The sequence below is a fragment of the Blennius ocellaris genome, assembly GCF_963422515.1.
Source record: "Blennius ocellaris genome assembly, chromosome: 20".
NCBI classification, from domain to species: Eukaryota; Metazoa; Chordata; class Actinopteri; order Blenniiformes; family Blenniidae; genus Blennius; species Blennius ocellaris.
The window spans coordinates 12,860,710-12,885,126 of NC_137669.1; the positions used below are offsets into that span (position 1 = coordinate 12,860,710).

At 40.0% G+C, this 24,417-nt stretch overlaps 1 protein-coding gene across 1 annotated transcript in view; it reads left to right on the top strand.

The window, feature by feature from the left end:
- csmd3b (CUB and Sushi multiple domains 3b) overlaps window positions 1-24,417 on the top strand; it is a gene marked incomplete at both ends in the record, with an annotated part of 464,348 nt that overhangs the window by 419,814 nt on the left and 20,117 nt on the right. Inside the window, 13 exons of the mRNA XM_080515545.1 lie at window positions 887-1,032; window positions 4,801-4,881; window positions 6,459-6,572; window positions 6,672-6,860; window positions 7,132-7,290; window positions 11,485-11,673; window positions 12,351-12,536; window positions 12,871-13,065; window positions 13,887-14,060; window positions 15,897-16,070; window positions 20,990-21,163; window positions 21,910-22,095; window positions 22,347-22,520. Of these exons, the coding sequence (XP_080371671.1) occupies window positions 887-1,032; window positions 4,801-4,881; window positions 6,459-6,572; window positions 6,672-6,860; window positions 7,132-7,290; window positions 11,485-11,673; window positions 12,351-12,536; window positions 12,871-13,065; window positions 13,887-14,060; window positions 15,897-16,070; window positions 20,990-21,163; window positions 21,910-22,095; window positions 22,347-22,520 (2,141 nt within the window). The remainder of the gene's footprint in view (window positions 1-886; window positions 1,033-4,800; window positions 4,882-6,458; window positions 6,573-6,671; window positions 6,861-7,131; window positions 7,291-11,484; window positions 11,674-12,350; window positions 12,537-12,870; window positions 13,066-13,886; window positions 14,061-15,896; window positions 16,071-20,989; window positions 21,164-21,909; window positions 22,096-22,346; window positions 22,521-24,417) is intronic.

Consider the following 24,417-nt stretch of genomic DNA (forward strand, 5'->3'; position numbering starts at 1 on the left):
CAGCGTGAATCAGAGGAGGGGACAATTCCTTACGTAGCCTGACAGGTATAATTAGCCTCATCCAAAAACACTTAACAGCAGGAAATAATCATTTAATATAACTTGACAATGATATGTTTTAATCATGGATAATGGGGCTGCTAGTTAGTTCCAGTGTGACAGCTGGTGGTGCTGTCATTAAAGGTGAAATATGCTTGCGACACTACATTCACAGTCTGACCCGTTATTTGATAAATAATTGCTTGTCCGGCCCGCTGCAGTACATTTTCCTGTATTCTAAGTCCACATTAGAGGCACCAGTAAGCCAGAGTCTACACAAAGATTCACATTTGTTTTGCTTATGATCTGACAATGGTTAAATCAATATTTATGAACCTAAGCATCTCACAGCAGAAACAAAAGCAGCCACACATTTGGACTGTGTTGTTATCTGCAGCCGTTCTTTCAACTGGACTACCCAATGTGTGAGTGTATTTTATATCAATGAGCTTGGTGACATTGAAGTTTGGATAGTGTTGAGAAGTAAAATGGTGGATCAAATGGATGCTCAATCACTTTGGGCAGCAGTACTTTGTCACACACTTTCCATCTACATTTGTATTCAATGAAGCAGATCCAGTTTTGTCTCATAAATACAGTCCAGTCTCTTCCGTCTTTGTTTCTCGCCTCTGAAAGACCATTTCCTGATCACAGGCAGCTATTTGTCTGTCAGATTCCACTGCAGTAATTTATTAAAATTGTGTTTTATAGGTGAATGTTTTCTCTTGTCAGTCTATAAAGTAAAATCAAGTCAATTTTTTCATCGCTCCTAAATGTCAGCACTACTTTCTTTGTGTCTCAGATTTTCTCTTAATGTGGTTGTGTTTCTCTTTTTGTTTCATCACAGGGATGGTCCTGATCAGTCTTCTCCTCAGATTGGCCAGTTTAGTGGGAATACAGCTTTGGAGTCAGTCTACTCAACCTCTAATATCATCCTCATCAAATTCCACTCAGACTTCTCTGGAGCCGGTTTCTTTGTTTTAAGTTATCACGGTAAGGCTATAACCACGCGTTTAACATTGTCAAACAGATATAAGACAAATGAGACCAAACAATAGTCACAATGTCATTCCAAAGACAATGTCTTACGTGCTTCTAATATGCAGATCAACGTCTGCGGGTTTTCCAACTTTCCAGAGCCTGCAATACAAGTTTGTGCCACAAGATGGTGTATTGAGTCTCTCGAAGACAAATAGTTGAATCAGCACTACACATTAGTGTAGTTTACAAGTATACACCTTTTCCACACTGAACGTGCTCTGGACTCCTGCAACTTGCAACTGAAAAAGGCAAATCTCTGATAACCAAGCATACAGTTGAAAAGTACTGAAGTCACTTCTCACTTCCAGCTAGAATTACATTTCCCATTGTGTTTGTTTAAAAGAGCAAAAAAGAATTCAGAGTTCCTGTGAGAACTAGAAGACTAATGTCTCCCTGTGTTTTCTTGCACTCAAAGAATTTGTACATTTTCCCCACACATTGCTGGACTTAGAGCTGCTTCCTTTCATTTGCCCCGACTCATGAAAGTTTATCTCCCATCGGAGCGCCTCGCTCTGCAGCTACAATCTTTGTCACATCCTGTCAGTTCTGAAACATTAGTTGCAGGGGTGCTACTAATAGATTTTGTTTTGATTCCGTAAATTGAGTTGCTGTGAAAAACATCTTCTTTTAGATGACTGACAACTGTGGACTTTGGTCAATATTTCCATTTCTTTATCACTGTGATTTTACTGTGGAAAGAACCGAGGCATTTTATAAGCCCATTTGTCCTGCCATCATGTATATCCAGTTATTTTAAATCACAGCAGTTATGCTTATAAATGAGTCATGAAATATAAAGTGCTTTTTTTTCAGGTTTTGCTTTCTCATGAGTAGCTCAATTGTGGATCACCTAACCTCCAGACCAGTGTTCAAAATAGGGATTTTTATAGAATTTAAGACCAACGTTAGATAGATGGGTGCTCACCACCATCATGAAAAATTATGTTGTAACATTTAAACAGATTGTTTAATCTTTTCTTTTGTTTCTGCACATTAGTTGAGAAATGTGTAACATCTTTCTGATACTAATGCACCAGCACTGTCATTTTCCACAGAGTTATTAAGATTGTATCTTCTTTTTTTTTCTCGTAGCCCTCAGCTGCTCTTTCTCCATGTCAACAACTGCCTATGCCATTTAGTTTTTCCATTTCATTTCAGACTTTCTTCTGTGGCCCACCAGTGCACTCAGATTTCCCTTTGTTTTTGAGTGACGCTTCAACTCAAAACAGAACCACTCATCGAGAGCGCCTAAAACCTCCCTATAAAGGTTTCACAGTGGAGAAATATATAACTTTATACAATGACTGGCTGGCATAGCAGGCACAAGTATCAAGAGAATGTGAAGAAGAATAATAAGAAAAAAAACCCCACAATAACAATGATATAAAAACAAGATAATAACTGAGACAATATGTTAAATTCTTCCATGATAATGTGATTGGGGTTAAACCGAGAAATTATTTTATTCAATGTAATCTTTATGATACTAGAGATTAAAAGAATACTGAGACTTTGTAATTAATTACAGCTACTGTTGCATTGGTCAAATTATTCAGTATGTTTCATCAAATGCTGAAAGTTTAAGTAACTTTTTGACAGTTCTGTTCAAAGCCTGCATTTGAATCACTTCACCTGTATGAAATTTCTACATAGAAAGCACCGCTCTCAGACAAACAAATATATAGAGATTAAAGTTTGTTCTACAAACAAAAGGAGATTTAAACACAAGTGCCTCTATTAAATAGGCGACAACGATTGAGAGCAAAAGATATACTTAAAATGTTAGCAGCTAGACACAAGTCTAAGTATACCAAACCACAACTCAAATTCCGTTAACATGAGTAGCTGTAATTTGTTACCTATTCCTATGGATTGAGCACTTTTCTTTTATTTAAATTTTTTGAATGAAGTCATTAGCTTATGTCATTGTGATACCATAAGTTACCCAAAATGCTTTAACTTTTTTTTTTTTTTCTCTGCAGGTCTTTTTTTTTTTTTTATTAAAAAAAATGCTTTAACTTGAACTGAAGTGTGATCGGCCTTTTCAAGGTTGAGAAATCATTCAATCAGACATCTGCTGGGTTTGTGAAAGACATCATCTCAGGATAAAGCTGTTTTCTCAATGAATCCTCGTGTTTTGGAAGCGTTTTCACCAGGCAGCAAAGAGCTCGTGATGAAATATTCATCATGTCAACGTTTTATTCTTAAAAACACACACACACACACTCCTCTATTTGTTCCCCCTCAAAAAGTTTCTGTTCTGTGAGCTTTGGTGAAAATATGTCAGGTTGTTTTTTGAGCAGATTTCCTTTCTTTTCCACACAGATGACACACAGTTAATGAATTCCGGTTGGCAGGTTTTAACTGTCAGCTGTCACACTCCCACAGGATGAATTCAAGTTTTTTTTCTGTGCCACTTCCTTATTGGACGACGAGCAGACAGTGACAGGGAAGATGGATGAAAGTTGATGTGTGTGGCAGTGGTTGTTAGCATTATTTTGTCACCGCCGCTTTATGAGATTGTGTTTAAGTGAGACAAAAGAGCTGGCAGGAGAGAAACATGGAGGGCAGGTTACTCTAGTAGATCAATGGTAGGAGACAGTTTGGTACAATTGTTCGCTGATAATCACAGAAAGAATGTACATCACTATCGATTGCTTGCACTAAAGTTTTCAGAAGAAACTTGTCAAAAATAATGAACAAAGTTCATATCTTTGTTCCTCCGTGTCTCTTCGTGACCTGAATTGAATTCAGAATGTCACTGTTTGCACCAAATACAGCTGAAAAAGTGCACATATTGTTTGAAATGCCAAATAAATGCCCCCCCCCCCAAAAAAAGGATCAATCCACTGGTTGAGGATATTTATCTTCGTCATTGTCCTTCTATTTATTTATCTCCGGGTCAAGGTTCTGAATGCCAGCACTCATGATAATGTTGTCATGGACATGAGACTGAGAAAACCGATGTGACATGAATGAGGAAGTAGCTATAAAAATGGTCTAAGAGCTTAGTGAGATCAATGACTGCTCAGAGTCATCCTCACCTCGCACGCAGAGGCACACAAACCTATACATGCACACATTCTGACAGCAAACCCACACACGCACACACACATACACACACGCACACGCACACACACACACACGCACACGCTAAGGGGCTTTGATATGCATGAGAGCAGCAGATACTATTGGCAGGTCTCATTTTCATAGTCAATTTCATCCTGACTTACAGCCCTCACTGCCCCCCCCCCCCTCTCCCTCTCTCTCCCTCTCCCTCTCTCTCCCTCTCCCCCTCTCTCTCTCTCTCTTTCTCTCACCTGTTCACAGCTCTGTTTTCTCTCCCCCTCACTCTCTTTCTTTCCTCCACCCTCCTTCAAATTCTCCCTCTTTCTCTGTTAGTGAGTGATCTACGGTCATGCAGTAATATTGATTACAGCCTTCAGCTCAGTAGCTGTAAAGTCGGTTCCTTTTTTTATGATTCAAGGCAGTGCTATATCTATGTAGCCACTCTGTTTTTTTGAGTCCACGCTTTGCAGAATAAAAAACCACCTCAACCTCAAGAGTGAAGTCAACCTGATACAACCAAGCTGTGCAATGTTAATTTCCATCCAATCTTGACCGACCACAGGTTTATCAGTCACGATTTCGTTCTCACACATTGTTACTTGATCTCACTCGTCTCTCCGCTCTCTTCTGCCATGTCTTCTCTTCACACAGCCTACCAATTAAGGGTTTGCCAGCCTCCTCCAGAAGTGCCCAATGCTGACATACTGATGGAGGATGGGGAGCTGGAAATAGGTGAGTTGTCTGTCTGCCTAAAATGCCTGTGAATCTGTCAGTTTGATGGAGGATACGTACTGGGAACTTGTTACTTTCCAGTTGCCGACACGATAACAAGAGCCGCAAAGATCGCAATCAAAAGTCACCGGTGTTTTATGATGGTCCTGTGTCGTTTTGTCTTGTCACGGTAATGATAGACTTGACAAGGATGGAAATCGTTTTCGGATTCTTGAGTCAAAGTCATCAGGCCACACGGTGGTGTAGCAGTCTGTCTGGAGTTTGCATGCTCTTCCTCAGTGTGCATAGGTTGGCTCCCATAGTCTCAAAACATTTAACTTATATGTAGGATCATTTTCAATCGAAAATGAATAGATGCTTTCCGTACCTATGCTAATGCAAATAAGTGTCTGGCATTGGAATTCCCTATAAGCTGTGATTATGAGTAGCTGGAGAAAATTATTATATTATTTCATTACGATACAGTGACACTGTTGACAAGTTGTTTACTTGTGTGTTTACTGAGTAAAACATTATTTGTGTACATCAATGTGAAGCAAATATTTGAGGCGAAAAATCAAGCTTGTTTTGAAACATATGAAGCAAGAGTATATCAACTCACATGTAAGTCCAACTATAAATACTGAGTTCGTTGACAAGCTGCATTGATAATTCAGTGGTTGTATATATGGCAACAAGGTGGCACAGTAGTTAGTGTTGTTGTCGCCTCACAGTCAGTCATTATGTTATTTACACCGGTGAATGAAGGGTAAAGCCCGGCCACAGACGTCTGCAAGCCATGAGGCTTTTTAACTTCCCTGTACTACCTCTGTGGATCTTTCACAAAATCTGGCTTAAAGAAAAACAACTTTTTTATCTTTTTTTGTGCACAGCAGTGGGGCTCTTATCTCGCAGATGGAGGTCACAAATGTGACACTTAAATAAAAGAACGGTTCAACTGAAATATGGATCAAATCGGATTGTCTCACCTGCCTGCTGCCTTTCATCACAGCTGATAAATTTAGATATTTTTTTTCAGTTTGTTTTGGCTTTAAACGGCCAAACCTAGTGTGTAAATGTCCGATTAGAAAAATAACATCTCAGCGGTTCTTTTAAATCTTGTAAAAGCAACATTAATACTTTGATATATGCAGCCTTACTGTATTTATTATCTTTATTTTCAAGGTTAAATAAGTTTTTTGGCTCCGTGAAATCAAATGTGGTGAAAAGTGGCCAAAAAGGACTCTTTTGATTATACAGATTTTGGACCTTGGACCCGGGACACCATAAATAATTCTAATGTGAAGAAGCGGAGAATGGGCTGATATGTTGCACTTACAACAAGTTACCTTACAATATGCGCATGTACAAATGAAACCCCAAAAATGCCTCCAAATGCACCAGGGGGTTAAAATACCGATCAGGTTGTCAGCCTACAGATTTTGTTCTGTGCAATTTCTCCCAGTGTGGATCCTGCTTTTCCCCTTGTGAGTTGTTAAATACAACTCTAAGCTAAATAAAGCAGGTAAAGATTGACGGATGGATTCATACACGAGAATTCATCTGGGATTTTCTGTTTTCCTTCGTTGCGTCTCTAGGTGACATCATTAGGTACAGGTGTCATCCCGGATTCTCATTGGTCGGCAGTGAGATTTTAACCTGTCGCTTAGGGGAAAGATTGCAGATGGATGCAGCGCCCCCAACATGCCAAGGTCTGTCTACTGCCGTACAAAAGAAATCAAAAGTGTGTTGCGTTACTATTTTCATGTGTGTCAACATAACCTCTGTACTAATCGTGTTTTCACCTCCAGTTCAATGCCCCGCGCATGACGTGCGGTACGACTCGTCAGGCGTCATCTTGAGCCCCGGCTGGCCAGAAAGTTACCCCAACCTCCAAATGTGTTCGTGGAGTATTACAGTAGAGAAAGGATACAATGTCACCATAACCTTTGAAAGTTTCCACACTGAGAGAGAGTTTGACGTGTTGGAGATTTTTGATGGTAAAAACAACACACACACACACACACATACTCACACATAGAAATTTCATGAAAAAATTGAGCTTTGAAGCTTAGTATTTGTCAGAGCCACCTGCCACCTCGCAGAGCTATCCTCTCTTAAAAGGGAAAGAGCGAAAGCAGGAAGTACTAAATTAGAACACATGACAAATGTTTATCTGGCCAGTCTCATTAATTTTCTCTCTCTCTCTCTCTCTCTCTCTCTCTCTCTCTCTCTCTCTCTCTCTCTCTCTCTCTCGCTCTTCTTTTTCAGGACCGACGGCGAACAGTCCCACCCTGGCCACGCTGAGCGGCGACCTGCCAACACCCTTTAACCTCACAACTTCTGGTCACCAGTTCCTCGTCCGCTGGTCCTCAGACCATGGCACGAACAAGAAAGGCTTCAAAATTCGCTATGTTGGTGAGTACCAAAGTATGTATCCCAACTTTATTTTACTACTACTTTATCATATGATGCATGGAAATATGGACACACAGTTAGAGACAGACAGAAGGACTGGGATCGCTTCTGAGAGAGAGCTATTCCACCTCCAAGATGAGTCACAGTAGAGATAACCATTTGTTCTGCGAGTCTTTAACGATGTGAAAGTTGCTCAGTTTGTGGGTTTATGGGGAGAAAGTTAATTAAAAAGTATCTCCAGTATGGGTAAGTTGAGCTCGTCTTTGCTCTTCATTTCCTCGTCTTCAAGCACACTTTTCTACCAAACTTCTGTCTGTCTCCCGAAGCCGTTTGCTAAATTGCATTATGGGTTAGTTCTAAAGTTTTATTTATCCGAAGGAAGTTTGATGAGCACAGATGCCATTTTACAGCAAGTTTCGCATTTAAACAGTCTTGCACCTGGGCCTGCTGAGTGTAAATGTTAGACTGTTGGTTAATGAGGCCTGAGTTTTGTTTTCAAGGGCATTTTCAAATGTTTTAAAGGGGAGGAGAATATTTCAGCTGGTACTATATTTGATCTCATTTAGCTTCTACCTTGTAAGTCAGGAAGCTGCTTCTTTAACCTTTAAAGCACCACCGCTCTGTATGATGAATTATACTCTGAAGAATAACAAAAAAAAAGCCTCCCGTGAAGCTCACTCTCTGTAACCTTCCTTGTAGCTGTGATTAATGTGAGCAGCCGTGAGAGATGTTAAACATATGTTGTGAGCGTACTAATACAGGATTCAAGTCCACAAATGTTTTTCACTTACAGAATCAGTCTGGAGTATGACAGCGCACTTCCTTCTGCGAGACAACATAACATGCTGAGATTTTAATTATAAAGACAAAATGTAACCCCTGTTAAAACTACGTAATTTCCTCATTATGTTTTTGCCAGTATAACAAGCTGTTTTCCTTTTGATTTCTCTCTCACTGTAATAAGCTCAAGCATGATTAAAATCAGCTGTTTAAAGCCCTGAATCCTAAAATCTCTATAGGGGGAAAGAACCAAGATGGGATCTGATGAGATATTGTCAACTGGCTGTTTTGCTACATTCGACTTCCAGCACTTGAAGAAATGAAGTATGTCAGAGAGCATTAATTAGTCATCACCGAACAAAGCTGTGCAAAACTTTGTTGGCATTAAGTATCTACTCGTAATCCAAGAAAAAGAAAAAGAAGTGAAGACTGTTCAGTGGCGCTGGACTGTCTAAGTTCAAAAACACACCACACACATAGTGGGCCAGTAGCACACCACAGGGACATATAAAACAGTCTTATTACTAATAAATAAAGCCAGTTAAGAACTTAGTTTTGGGCTCTTGCCTAGTTTGGAGACTTACACACATGGCTTCCTGCCCAAGTCAACATCTTACAGAACCTGGGCCTGATTTCTTTCTTAATATGCTTCAACTGAGGAATATAATGGAGCTGCTGCAGATAGTTTACTGGTGGATTTACATTTTTGTGCAAAGATAAGACAAAGAGAAGCTACACAATGTAAATAACCAGCTAAAAACAGACTGTGCTTAGCTTTCTGCCAGGTTGCTGCAGTTGAAGCAAGACTGCATCCTGTGACTGCCAATGTTGTGTGTGTGGTAAAGGATTAACGATTCCCGTTGTATGGATATTTCATAAAATTACATACAACCGTTGAGTTAGAGGTCAGTGTCTCCAGTATGAGCTGACATCCACAGTAGCTCTTCACATTGATTGTACAATGAAAAAGCTTTGCCAGGAGAGATTCTTCATTTCATCGTGTGACGTCAAGGAGCCGATCGGACGGATCCTAATTGGTTTTAAAACATGTTTCATTTCAGATAACCCTGAGAGGGTGTAATCATCCGTGTGACTAGTTTATGTTTTCACTCCTCTTTTAGTTTATCGATTCTCAGCGAGCATTCAGAGGTGTTTACCACGAGCGGTACGCAAGTACCTGAAGTACAACACATATGAAACGTGGACTTCATGGTTACACTAACGTCATGTTCTTGAATTCAGTATTTATAAGATACAAACAGACGGTGGAAAAAGAAAATGGACATACCGTCTCTTGTCCTTAGTTTTGTGTGTCCATGTTTAAGAAGCTTTAACATGTTTTCAGTGTCATAATATTGCAAATTCCAGAATACAAGCATCAGAGATCCCCAAGTTTAACAACTATTTTTACACAATTCTGTGATTCTTGCAAATTTTTCATTATTAACTTTCTATTGTTAGCAGATATTAAATCGCACTTATATTAGTGGTTACCAGCCTTTTGACCTGTTTGTTAGATAACCTCTGAGAAAAGCTGTGGACCTCCTTTCTAAACGACATTACAGTGAAGCCAAACACTGTTGGACACACCCACTCCCACCAACATACGAAAGTACCAGCCTTCATAACAAAAGCATTGGTGAATTGCTTTTGGGGTGTCATGGCTCGGTTGGTAGAGCGGTTGTCTCCCAAATAGAAGGTTGTACGTTAATTCCCATCTCGACCTCTCTGTGTGAGAGTGAGTGTTTGGTGGTGGCCGATGGTGCATTTAGCCAGCCTCGCTTCCGTCAGTCTGTCCCAAATGTCATTTACCACCATCAAGTATGGAGTGAATGCATAATGAAATGTAAAGTGTCTTTGAGTCTCCTTGAAAAGCGCTATATAAAACCCATGCATTATTATTAAATGGCTGAATTTCACTTATACTGTAAAACACGTTTCCACTGTTTGAACAGTCCCCAAAGTGCTTTACATTGTTAATCACATCTACCCATTCATACACACTCCAATGAAGGTGGCTGCCCTGCAAGGTGCTCAGTCCATTTAATGGGAGCAATTTAGGGTTCAGGTTCTTGCTTAAGGACACTTCTGCACGTGGAATCGAACCTGAAACATTGCCATTAAGAGACAATTCACTCTACCAATCATGCCACAGCTGCAAAGGGCAGTTTTCCAGGTCTGCGGTAGATTCTAGAAAATGTCTGATTAGGTTTTATCTGAAATGTGCAAAACTAGTTTTAACAAGCTAAGGCCAGATAAAGCCTCAAGCCCCCTCTGTGATCTCTGGAGCCCCACGTTAGCAACTGCTGACTTAGACAATATAAACCTTGAAGTCAGACTGCAGTTATTGTTGGTGCTTAGAACAGTTTGTGCCTGAATGTGCACTGACTAAATAGACACAGACTTTTTTTATTTATTTGTCCTGCATTTTCAACAGTATATGGTTTTGCACTCACGAACGAGGGTTTTAAAACTGAGATAGTCTTTCTTCCAAGTAGCATTAACTACTTATTTTTTAGATATGTGGTTTGAAGATATGTTTTTAATTCATTTTTTAGCAGCACTTTCACCTTTTTCTTTTGTGATTGTATTATTCTATTCTTTATCTCGGTTTGTCTCCCCAAGTGTATTTTAATCCTATTTTATTTCACTCAGTTATGATAATCCTAATACCGTTTTATTGCTTTTCCCCCCTGGTTGTCTTGTAGTCTGTTTTCTTGTCTTGACTTTCTTTTTGTACTGTTTTCTTGTCCTAACTTTCTTTTTTTTTCTTTTAAACTATTACGTCGTCAGTCATTTGTATAGAAACTATTATACTAACCTGCATGGAAGGTACTTTACAAATTAAGTTTTTTTTAGATATTTTATTGATCAAGAAACTAATATGTGTCAGTCCTCTCATAGTCTGCAAAATAACTGTGAACCAGAATGCCATGATGCAAATGAGTACTGATTATTTGACCAATTTTAGACATGCAACTCACTTCTCTGCATATTGAAATACTATTGTCATTTGTAGCTAGCGTGCTCCTGCTTTGTTTATAACACCTGGTCATTTCACCAACTGGAGAAGAAAGGGAAGATCATTACAGTCTGCATCACTGAGAAATACGTTGGGTTTTTTTCTTCTTTTTTTTTATGGCATTGCTGCTTCTTAGTGATGTCAAGGTTGCTTTTCAAAGTTGTTTCAGGTGTCATTTCCTGACTGAATTTAGAATATTTCCAGTTACTCATAAAGGCATAATTAAGAGTACTCTATTGTATTTTGGGTATGGGTACAGATTAATATGCTGTAGTAAAATACTGAATATTTGCTAATCAGTTTTAAGGTCCACTCCATACTTTCCATTTCAGGGACAATTCATCTCCTCCTGTGCACTCTTTTCACATTTCTTGTTTTGCACATGTGTGATTTTCCCACTGCAGCTCTGTACTGCTCCACCCCGGACTCCCCCCTCCACGGCTCCATCTCCTCTCAGAGTGGCGGACACATTAACAGCGTTGTTCGGTGGGCTTGTGACCGAGGTTACCGTCTCATTGGCAACGCCACGGCAACTTGCCGCCGCTCGGCACTCGGCTACCACGCCTGGGACTCACCTGTACCCGCTTGTCAAGGTGCAAATCTGTGCCTATGCACTTGCTGTGTGTCTACTGAAAAATATCTACACTGAAAGTATCAGGTGTTTGTTAGTATTTAAATCATTCTGATGTATTCTCCTTTAGTTAAGCTTGAACATTTGCACACTGAAGCCTTAATTTCAGTAATACATCAGCAGGTGCCATGTATGTCATCATGTTATTTCATCATTTTCCAGTTACCTGCACTATTTTAGATCAGCCTTCTTTTCTTTGCCATCTTTTTGTGAAATTTTCAGAATACACCAAAAGTATGTTCCAAAACGTTTGCCAATGTTACGCTGCTGCTGACATTAATCCACTTGCATCACATAACAATGTAAAGGCACAGCTCATCACTGGGAGAAAGTCAAATGAAGGACATATAGCTGTTTGTTGAAATATTCTGACATCACAAACCGGGTTTTTTAAGCCAGTGTGAAGCAAGATCTGAAAAACATATTTTGTGAGACTTGCTGGACAGACCAACATCTCTCTTTATTGTGCATTTGTAGTTTGATGGGTTCATTTGAAGAAGAACTGCGTGCTGATTTGCAAACATGCAATACATTCAGAAGCTCACATGCTTGTGCGTACGTGTCAGGCAGACGTAATCATACATCAGAGCTGCTGGCATATGGTCACCCTAACCAGTGTAAATCCCTGTCCACCTCCAGCTGTGTCTTGTGGAGCGCCCAAAGCTCCGGTAAACGGCGGCGTTTTAACAGCCGACTACTCGGTGGGAACAAGAGTTTCCTATTTCTGCAACGATGGGTACAGACTCTCCAGCAAAGAACTGACGTCAGCCATCTGTCAGCCCGATGGGACGTGGAGCAACCACAACAAGATCCCGCGATGTTCTGGTGAGTAGCGCAGAGATCAGTTGAGGAACTGCAACGCTGGAGTGTCACTATCTCATCTGACTCCACAGTCTCAGATATAAACGTCTATGGATGTAACAAGCAGACTCTTCCAATTCAAAATAATTATATAACAATAATAGCTTTCAAAGTAACATAATTGTCCCTCGAGGCAAGCATTTCTTTTAATTTAAATTGTGTCATTATTCTGCATCAGTGAGGTAGTGTGACTTGGCCCCACTCTGAGACAGCTACTTACTCTGGCATGGTCTTGGATGGTCCTTCTTCACGTCTAATTTTTCCAGATGTAAGCAGATCTCTCCATCTGTCTCTGTAGTGGTCGTCTGTCCCAGCATTGGATCGTTTTCCCTGGAACACGGCCGATGGAGGATTGTCAACGGCTCTCACTACGAGTACAGAACTCGCATCGTGTTCACCTGCGATCCAGGATACTACAGACTCGGCCCCGCCCACATCGAGTGCTTACCTAACGGGGTGTGGAGCTGGAGGAACGAGAGACCACACTGCCAAGGTGGGTATCTTGGACATTGTATGGTGGTCAAACACATAGACTCTGACGGAAATGTTTGTTTGTACTTTGCAGCCAATACAAGTTTGTACTGGTTGTGTTTGGAGGCGCTTTAGCTTTCAGAGCTAACAGCCATTACCCTGCAGCATTATATGCTCATTATAAAACAAAATGGATGATTTATGTCAAAGTCTTTACCAGGATGTGGACATTTAAGTACTTATTTACTGGAATCAAAGGTGAAGCAGTGAGCTTATTTTCGTCACTGTGTTCAAGGATTAAAGTTTGATTAATCATCGCCAGACACGACACAGACATTCTGAAGCAGAGCTGCATCAGTAGCTGATCAAATCATGTAACCTGCTGCTTTCCTTTGAGAAATACATTCATATTGAGCAGAACTGATGTCAACTAATGGTTCTGCCCTCCACAGCAACTCTGGTGTTTCATGTGGCACCTTGGGAAAATTAATTGCCCACCCCTGATCTAAAACCTGTGATGATGTAATGTCCATTAACTTGTGAAATCAGCTTTACTATTTTCTTCCTTCTTAGAGTTATTCATTGATTTTTGGAATTATTCTTACTTTTTCTTAAGTCATTTTTTGACCTTTGGGAATTTACAGTTTTTATCCTCACCAGGCTTTTCTATTAAAGAAAGTGGGAGCACAATATTGGCACCAGATTTGCCTAATAAAGTGCTTCACAGGACCGCTAGCATTTGTCACTGAAACTAATGAGCTCTAACAGCTGTGTGAATTAACTTTGCACTAAACCAAGTGCACAGCCATTTTTAAATTGCTTGTGTCTGACCATGTGTCTCAGTCATCTCATGCGGTGAGCTGCCGTCTCCACCCAACGGGAAGAAGATTGGAACTCAGACGACATTTGGTGCTACGGCCATCTTTACCTGCGACGGCGGATTCATGCTCGTGGGGTCAGCTGTCAGGGAGTGCCTGTCATCTGGTCTCTGGAGCGGAACAGAAACACGATGTTTAGGTATGTACAGATACAGATCTGCTGTTGCACTCAGGAATACGATTACCAGTTTCTACACTACTGTAGAAAGTCAAGTTTAAGGTTCAGGATTGGCAGCGTGCACCACAAACACACACGGGGAAATTGCCCTGTTGGAGGAGGAGATGGACAGATGAGATTTTTCACGTCACTCTAATGAGGGAAGGTGTGTGCCCTGCACCTCTTGTCCATCTGAGCAGCTGCTTCCCTCTGACCTCGGCCACCTCACCAACAAGCGTCTCCTGCACACTCGCTCAATTCATTCTGAATTTTCTTCTATATATAAATAAATATCCACAGAGAGAGACAGTAGCTTTCTACTGTCACGGTGTCAGCCAGAGGTACCAGATGTTATGACACGGTGCTGTCACTTCTCCAGGAAGCCTCTGTAAAAACAGCGCTTCCCAGAATACTTCAGAGGCTGAAGGAGAATATGAAATGCTTTTTTTTTTTTTTTAAAGGAAGATTTCAATAAAAACTTAACCGAAACTGATGAGAAAGCATAATTCTGTCAAAAGAATGTTAAATAGAGGCCTAAAAACTGCTAAAAGCAGCATTTTCATTCAATAATCTTTATTTTTCTCCTCCAACACTGAACTAACTTCACTGTACATGTTTTTTTTTTGTTTTTTGTTTTTTTGTTATTTATTCAGTTATTTCAGTGTTATGGCATATAAACCCTTTGACATAAACCCTTTGATCTGAGAAATTCAAACATCTACAAGCCTACAAAAACAACCTAAATATAGCCTTGAAATATATTTTCTTCACAATCATTTATGAAACTTGAAATAAGATTTTCTTGTACAGGTCCAAACTGGCTCCATCTTTTCAACACAAAGCTGTCTCCAACATAATAAAGACTTTAAAATGTGTGACCCAAAAAAAAACTTCTGTGCAGCATCCCAAATACAATGTGATATGTGGCAAACCTTTTTTCCTCTCTTCCGATTTTTCCCGGCAGCCTTTAAATTGTTAGCCTTTGCTGACACCTAAGAAATAGTGCTTTTTCTTTGTTTACTCGGAAGAGTAAAATCGGTATTCAATCCAAAATCGTCCAGACCAGGAAATGCACATTCTTTTTTTGACACATGAAATCCATTTTGAAATGTCAGTCATGTCTCCATGAGTGAGCCGGATCAGGGAGTCCAGAGACTCCTGAACCCAGTTTGTTAAACTCTCACCAAGTGCTGATTTCTTAAAAGCATCGTGTCTTCATTCGAGAGGTAAAAATGTCGGACGAAGTGGTAACCCAGATGTGAAAATGTTTTCATGTCTACTGACCACCTGAACCTTCATCAAAATTGAGTGGTGATCCAATTTGTGGCAGAAAACCCACTTTGATGTTTCCCTGTGTGTGTTTGCTCTGAATCACGTGTGAAACCCCGCAGTGATAACGCTGAGAATGTCGCAAACCTCCCTCTTTGTACACATATAGAATATTTCAACACGTCCTTGCAACAAACCAAATGAGCTTGTTGTTATATCGTAACCAGTAATGTTATTAATCTGCTATTAATTCTAAACTATTAGTCTGGTCTAACAGGCTGAAAGCCTGATTCCGGGTGTAGTGTCACACTCATGCTAATTTGAAATCACCAATTAGCTTCTGATACAAGTGTGTGTGTGTGTGTGTGTGTGTGTGTGTGTGTGTGTGTGTGTGTGTGTGTGTGTGTGTGTGTGTGTGTGTGTGTGTGTGTGTGTGTGTGTGTGTGTGTGTGTGTGTGTGTGTGTGTGTGTGTGTGTGTGTGTGTGTGTGTGTGTGTAGCCGTAGAAGTTCTTGATTTAAATTTTTGGGTCTTTATCTCGAATTTTCAGCTGGCCACTGCGGCATCCCCGAGGGCATTGTGAACGGTCAGGTGATTGGGGAAAACTATGGCTACCGTGACACGGTGGTGTACCAGTGTCTGCCCGGCTACCGACTGATTGGATCATCAGTTCGAATCTGCCTCCAGGACAACCAGTGGTCTGGACAACTTCCCATTTGCATATGTGAGCAAAACACAAAACTCTGTATGTTATGTCTGCTGATAATAGACAGAATTAATGATTATATATATATATATAGAAAGTTATTTCCTCAAAAAGATGTATTTATAATTACTTAGCATCAACAAGAATGACAAATTGAAGTCAAACGGAGACAATTTGGGAGTAAGGTTTGATAAAGACCTCAGCATCTCATCCTTGAAGTTGAAGAATCAATATCATGCATCTTATAAATCACTTCGGGAGGCATAGCAAGGAGAGAGGTTTAAGTTTTGACAAGCCAGGATCCACTGCGCTGCATTACTTCAATGTTGATGGAGAATGAACGTAGAGCGACTGAAAGCCAAGCCAACACAAGCAAATGGTTTTTCTAGCTGTGAAGTAAGTTTGATTCTTCAAATGCACCTCTACAACTTCACAGCTGTCTCAAGCGCAATGCAATGAAATCCATTAGTTCAGGTTTAACAAGGTTTTTATTGATGGAAAACTTTGAATTGAAGTTGAACTGCTTTGTAAATAGAATAAAAACATATTGATGGTGATGAACAAAAGCTGTGCCAGGTAGATTCAGTCGATGGAGAATAACAAAATCAGCAGTGGAGCATTGGATATGATGAGGTTTTGTACAGCTTTTCAGAAGAAAAAGCAGCCACAGTCACGTTGTTGTTGTTGTGTGACGACAAAGGAAACACTTCATCACAGACCTACCGAAAGCAATTTTTTGAGAAGTTTGTTCATGTTCCGTGGGTGTATTTGATTATTCGATATGAAATAGTTTCTGCAAACTGCATTTCTAACTGAGAAAAAGTTAAAAGAAAATCCACAATGGTAAGTCTCCAATGACTTTCATTGCTCAACTTGATGTTCAAGGCTGTGGACATCGTGTCACTGCACACATTAAGTATAGCAGAATTCACCAAGTGTTCTAAACAGCTGTGGGTTTTACCAGAAAAAACTCAAATCGACTTAACAGCGTCTTTCTCTTGTCGGATAAAAGAAAAGATTGTGATTCAGAAACCTGCATGTACAGATTTGTAAGACAATATTGAAGATGGTTAATTGGATGAATTTGCTCTCAGATTTCTCAATTTTATTTATTCGGAAACAGCTATTTCATCAAATCTCACTGGTTTAAGGCATCCCGCACCAGCTAAAGAGAAGTCCTTGTTTTACTATATTTGATTGAAGATGTTGTGCTTGTGATCATCTGTGCTGTTAATATTTTTTGAAGAAAAAATGTCTCCCTGGGGGACAAGGCTTGGGATGTATTGTTATTCATTCCCTTGCTAGCCTCAAACAAAATGGATGTACACAACTACACAATTAAATCTATTAAATATTCTGTATAAACAAGACAAAACTCAGGCATAATTTAAAATCCTGAAAACGCAACTCACTTTAAGTATTTTCTTTCCTCACCAGTCTGAAAAATACTTTATTTTTTGGTGATGTGATACAAACACTCCAGTTGATGTTGTTAATGCAAAATTTTGTGTGGTAGCCAGCTAGAATATTTCTTGACGCTCAATGTAATGTCACCTATCAAATAGTCTTATTATTATTATTAGTAGTAGTAGTAGTAGTAGGAGTAGTATTAGTATTAGTATTATGTACTCTGCATCTCAAAATCAAGACAGTTCTGACTTTATTCATTTGGCAGATATAAAAAATGATGTAGCATGTCCAAAATCCAAATAAATATACCGGGTAACTGAACAAAAAAGACTTGGTAAGACTTTGAGTTCTTTTGGTGTGAGAGTTGGCGTGAATCTAAAAATACTCTTGAATATTCATGAGCAGAAGTGGTGATAGATGTCGCGCTACGGTACGAGCACAGCACCAAATTCTGTGCCGAGGGAGTTTCTAAACCACTCCAGTTTTACTCAAGGATAGCAAAGTCCAAATTAAAAAGAAAATGAAATAACTAATGATAAAAAAAAATGTTGAGTGTTTTTTTTTTTCCCTGACAATTGCTGACATGTGATTTGTGTTTGAGAAATGCACCCATCCAAATGTATTCACCCAAAGTCCCGAGGATCCATAGTTTCACTCCAGCAATCTTATAAATAAAGGGCCATAGGGCCAAAACTGTCAGTATGGTCTGAATGAGATAAACAGCTGTGCTTGAGGATAAAACAGAAGGCTCTGACATGTCCAAGCTACTGTGAAAATCTTCTAAAATTGGTCACTGGCTGTTAGCGTCTTCAACGTTTTCAGGCAGCACACAGGCAGGGTTGTGGTGGTGATGATGAAGCCAATTACGGCCCTCTTTTCCCAGAAGAGACAGCCCATTTGTTCACTAAATTGGGACTATGTTCAAAAGACAGAGGTGGTGTTGTAGGGTTTGCATTTGTGGAGGAGTTTTGTTTTGGTTTTGGTTTTTTTTGTTTGTTTTGTATTTGAGTAAAACAAAGATGAATGCTCTGCACGGGAAGTTTATAGGCAGTTTTGTGTGTATGTGTATGTGTATATCATCCTGCATATCTGGGAGTCTTTCTGTGCTATGCTGTTTTTTATTAGGGTTATTCATGCAGGAGTTATTGGGGGAAATCATTTTACAGCCAAATTATACTGTAATTATGGAGATGAGAGCCTCTTGTTTAGAGACGCAAACACAGAATGATGAGTCTGGGATGAAGTGCATGTGTGAACACGCGCATTCCATGCAACGTTGTGAGCGAAGCTCCAGGGCATGCTGACGGTGTCAGATAAATTTGCGTCTCGGATACGCAAACAAACTTGCGATTCCCACTGATCAAGTTCTTTTTCTACTGCTTCTTGTCTTCCCTGGTCTCCATCACATCAGTGTGCTTCACATAGGGCATGCCAGAGATCTTCCTTGGGGTCACGGAGGGGAAGCTTTTTCCCAGCAAGACGTTTATTTTCATTTTCAGTTTTGAGTAGAAATTAGGCTCTCTGTATTTAAAATAGCTATTATATGTCATATTGTGAAAATCATCAGGATTCAAACACTTTTAAAGTCCCATTACTTTGGTATGTTCTCTCCTTTTACTTCTCTTGTCATATCTGATTTATGCATCCCTTTATATTGTGGTCATTGTCATACAAATGGAAAGTTTTAACCTCAAGGTGTCATTGAAGGATGTTTTCAGACGTTCACTCTTTTGTCTTTCTGTCTTCAGAAAACACAAAGATGATCACAAATCATAAACTTAAAGAAACTATAAAGTATGACCACATGCCTGATAAAAGGTTAAAAGTGGAAGTTGGAGAGGCAGGTGAGTCAGGGTCTGCTCACGGGAGGAAGTTAATAGGATGAATAATTGTGACTCACAGCGGTAAGCAAAGGACACTCGGCACCACCACAGAGGATGACAAGACCTAATATTTCCAAAATTATTACCCTAAATTGGGAAAGCAACTATGGGGTCTTAGTGATCTGACACTGTAATGAATATTTATGAATAGCTGCGGGAAAGGCTGAGATATTTGGTCCAAATTGTGCTTTTCTCGCCAACACGATTAAAGACATATGCAACTACTTTATACTGTGGCTTCATTTAATTTTTTTAAAGATAGCATGATATACAATTAGATAATTTCAAGAAATGAAGGTTGGCTTATTGAAATCATTCACGAAAAAGATGTAATTCATATCAGCGGTTCACTGTATTTCATCTTAAGCAGCACTCACTTAAGACACGGGAACACCAAAATCATGACTCGAAAAGGTTCTTCAGCAGTATGTTGATTAGATATCATGTCTTCTAGGCACAGTAGACAGATGGATGTACGTATGCCTCTCTAATATATTTGAATTATTCTTGTATCTGAATCATGCTTAACAAGTAAACAAAATGTAGTAGTGTAGCTTCATGATTGTGACAAGATGCCACAAGGCAATCTTTCATTTTAGCCACTATCTAAAGCATTGCTTTTCTTATCATTATTTGTCAAAACAAAAGACACCATGAAAATGACAGCAATCACAGCTACACGCCACATGAATTAGTGCATAGCTTAAAACTGTTTTTCTCATCTTAAAATATCAAAGTACATATATTTTTGTGCCCAGGTCTATTCTAATGAAGCAAACTTGCTTATGCTTTAATATCACAGGGCTCCATAAAAATGGCCTTTTCCAAACTATATCTCAAGAATTCTGATGTTTTTCTCGTGAGTCACAAGGCCTTGCAAAGATGTGGCTTCAGTACTGAACATGCTCAAAAAATGTGCCAAACTTTCCAGGGCAAAATGGTCTCATAGGCATCGGAAATAATTCATTAGGTGTTTTCATGCGAGTTTGCTTCTCTGACACTGCTTGTCAAATTAACAGCGAGTTGGCTACACACACTAAAGTCAGGGGGGACATGAAAAGGTGAATGACGTACATTAACAATTATTGAGCGGTCTGATTGTTCAAGGCACAAAGTCTGATAGTCAATTAAGTCCATACAAAGATGTGACAGATTTCTAAAGCTGGTGTTGGGGGGATTGCTGTCACGAAGCGTAGGGTTTCTAACTGGAAATGTATTTTAACATCTACAGTTACTTTCAGCAAACCTTCAGTGTGCCTCATTTTATCCAGGTTGTTGTTTTGATTCTCCTTTGTCTGTGATCTCCTTTTTACTTGATGTATTTTTGACAAATAATTGTAGGGGGTTTTTTTTGGTCAAGTATTGTCAATTGTATTGCAACTGTCTTAGTATAGGTGTGTGTTCATAAAAAAGACTGCAACATTCATGCTGTATTCAGGAGTTTATGCAACATTTTTAAAAGTATCAACTTTGTTTTATTTTTGTATGTTATGTTGCAACTTATCCAGTGAGTTAATTTTAAGTAACCTTATGTGTCGAAGTACACCAAGTTTTTATGCAAAGTCGGAAGTAGTTTCAAAATGAAAGTAATATAATATTACCTTGTGTACCGTTATTTATACATGATTCACTCTTTTCCTTTAGCAATCAGTTGCGGTCACCCAGGAAGTCCCATATATGGTCGCACGGTGGGAAATGGCTTCAACCTGAACGACGTGGTCAGCTTCATTTGTAATCGGGGTTATGAAATGGAGGGGCCCGCACGTGCTCAATGCCAGGCCAACCGCCAGTGGAGCCACCCGCCCCCAACGTGTAAAGGTGGGGAGAAAAGTTAAGTGTATTCACCCCTAACCTTATTTCTCCCTGACTTTTGATACCACCTCACGCCTATCTTTATTTACCTTTCCCTGAAGCAGCATTCCTCCTTTAGCCCCGCCATTTGCATCCAGCCTCGATTCTACCTCTAACTTTGTTCAAGTGAAACAATTCTGCCATTAAAACTCGAAAACATATTTATACCTCAGCTGAAAAGTTTAATTGCTTGTTTATGATGCATTTGTTTGATGAAGTTTGGAGGTAGATTTAATACTCCACATCCCTCTAACCCTCCCCTGGCTCCAGCCTCAAGAACAGAAAATTGTTTTCAGTGAGACGTAAATCTCAAACTCAGATTGTTCAAATAACAATCACACAGCAGCGGGAGCAGCTTTGCTTCTCGAGGTTTGTACACCAGCTATCGGCATTCAGCCAGTTTGCAGGACGGAGTGCCAGAGAATTGATTATAATTAAAAATGGAGCATGATCATAATGAGCCATAGCACTGCTTGAGTGTTGGATCCAGAAAAACCCTGCTTCACCTGATCACCGCTTGCCATTTTCTGCATTTACCCCTTTAAACAGCAGCTCAGATCACCGGTTCTTTCTTCGCTATGTTCTTAAGCCAAACGCTTAAAAAAGGAGAGGGAATAGAGAATTAACCCTCTCTGGTTCATGCCAAATAACACATCCTGTGCTATCTCTCTTTGCATACGTGTGTGTCCGTCTCTGTGTCTCTCTGTGTATAGTGGTCAACTGCTCCGATCCAGGCATCCCAGCCAACTCCATCCGGCAGAGTAAAATAGAGCACGGCAACTTTACCTTTGGCACGGTGGTTTTCTATGATTGTAACCCTGGTTATTACCTGTTTGGATCACCTGTCCTGAGCTGTCAGCCAACCGGACAGTGGGACAAACCGCTACCTGAGTGTATAGGTTGGTGTCTTCCTCCTTTGATTTTTTTACTCTCAAAGTCTTCCAGAGATATTTTTTTGGTACAGATCTTTTTTGTTGTTGTTTCGTTTCATCACTTCTCATGTGATATTTAATGTCTCTGCCGTGGTTCTGCTTTCTAGTCCTTATCCTCAAATATTTTTGTTTCTGACAGCAGTCACTGCAGCAAAGCTCCCAAAGCTGTCTGTCTTTCCTCATTTCTCTTCTCTTTCTCTTTCTCTCTGGATCTCCAGTCGTGGACTGTGGTCATCCTGGCTCTCCTCCTAACGGTGTGCTGAGCGGAGATAAGTTTACATTCGGTTCAACGGTTCGATACTCTTGTCTGGGTGGAAGACAGCTGAAAGGAGAATCATCCCGGACTTGTCAGCTCAATGGGATGTGGAGTGCCCCCATGCCCTTCTGCTCTGGTAACCATTTTAACCTCTATTGAATATACAGACTTTAATGTCCTCCCTATCAGATGGAGGGATGGATAGATAGTTGGTTGCAGATGAAAAGCGAGACATCTCAAACATGTAGACTCACTGGAGTGTGGAGTGCTTCATGCCTGTACATCCTGCAGGCACACTTTTTTTTCTTTTTTTCTCGAACCTCTTACACCAAAGTCAGAGGGATAATTAGAAGGGTGGGTGAACATATAGAGGGGAGGGCGGGCACATGAAAAGAGAATAAATCAGGGTCTGTCTGTTAAGAGGGCTCTGGAGCAGAGCCTGGTCCTGCCCTCACATTCACCTTCATCCCGGACGCTTAACCATGTACAGTTCTGTTCTTCTTATCCCATTTCATCTGTGAGGGATCCTCTAACGTAATTTTTAAACGACCATTGGTTCGTCAAATGAATACATTTAGACACTTTAGTATTTTAATTACTTGTGCATTTTTGTTGCTCTATTTTCACTCTGTGATGAAGTGGTTGTAATATGACTGCACAGTGGAGATGCACGACGACACTAATTGTTCTGTGAAGTGCTTTGCACCAGCATATTTCGCCCCTGTAGGATTCCTTGTGTATATATACCTCTGTGCTTATTGAGCTGGATTTTCTCTGCAGACAGGAAGCCTCCGTACCTTCCATCACGTATAAACAAACTATCTAAGTTATATGGTTCTCAGTTGGCTTGCTGGGGGCATGATTATGGCTCTCCAGACTGAGGGGCTCCCAGCTGCCGCTTATATAACAAATACTTTAAAACACATTCCAGATGAGTTGACTAAGAATACATTGTTATTTACAGCGATTGCCTGGAGGGGGGAGTGACGCAGGGTGAGGAAGGGTAATAGTTTAAGAAGAAGTGATTCATAGTTTTTACCTGGCAGGTCCGCAGCAGGGCCCCACAGAGATAAGAGTTCAGCCCGTCATAGTAACACTTCCTTTGTGAGTCAGCGCTATGATGGCTCATAAATTATGCAACGTTGTTTATGATAATTCAGAGGCTTAGAGAAGAAAATGCACATAATGAACATAGACAGCACAAGTGTCCCTGTGTCCAGACCCTAAGACAAAAATCTCTATACGATTATTTATGGGAGTTTCAGGCCTAGACTCAAATCACGTCCTGTAGAAAAAAAAATATTTGAGTGTCTGGTTGTGGCTGATTACATTTTTCAAACATAAATAAAGACATGTACAAGTAGACACTTGATCACCTCACTAGGCCCATATTAAGGCCTTAGTTCTTGCCGTCGAGAAATGAAATAATTTCCACTTAAATTTGTTGTAGGTGTATGCAGAAGGAATTTATTTACAGTTAGTTTAGCGTCCCTATGAGAATCCTGAGATGCCTCCGAACAGCATGTACTGCCTTGTTTGTTTGTTTGATCAATGCAGAAAAAAAGGTCCTCAGTTTCTGTTCACAATTAAGAAGTGGAAGATAAATTGATGGTTAAATTTGTTGGACTGAGAAACTCATAGTGTGTGTGTGTGTGTGTGTGTGTGTGTGTGTGTGTGTGTGTGTGTGTGTGTGTGTGTGTGTGTGTGTGTGTGTGTGTGTGTGTGTGTGTGTGTGTGTGTGTGTGTGTGTGTGTGTGTGTGTGTGTGTGTGTGTGTGTGTGTGTGTGTTTCCAATATTCAGGAAGAAAAATCCTTCATTTTTCCTCACATGTCTGATCTCTCAAAGACAAATAACGATGACTCAGTGCTGAAAATTATTATTTATTTACATCTGAGAAGCACAGTCTGAAATCCTGAGGCGTAACAAAAGATGTTATGTCATTATGTGTTGTGTCTTTCCTGTGTATAAGCTCAATTTGGCAGCAAGCCCCTAGATATTTGTGGTATTGTACAAACAGCCAATGTGAAATTAG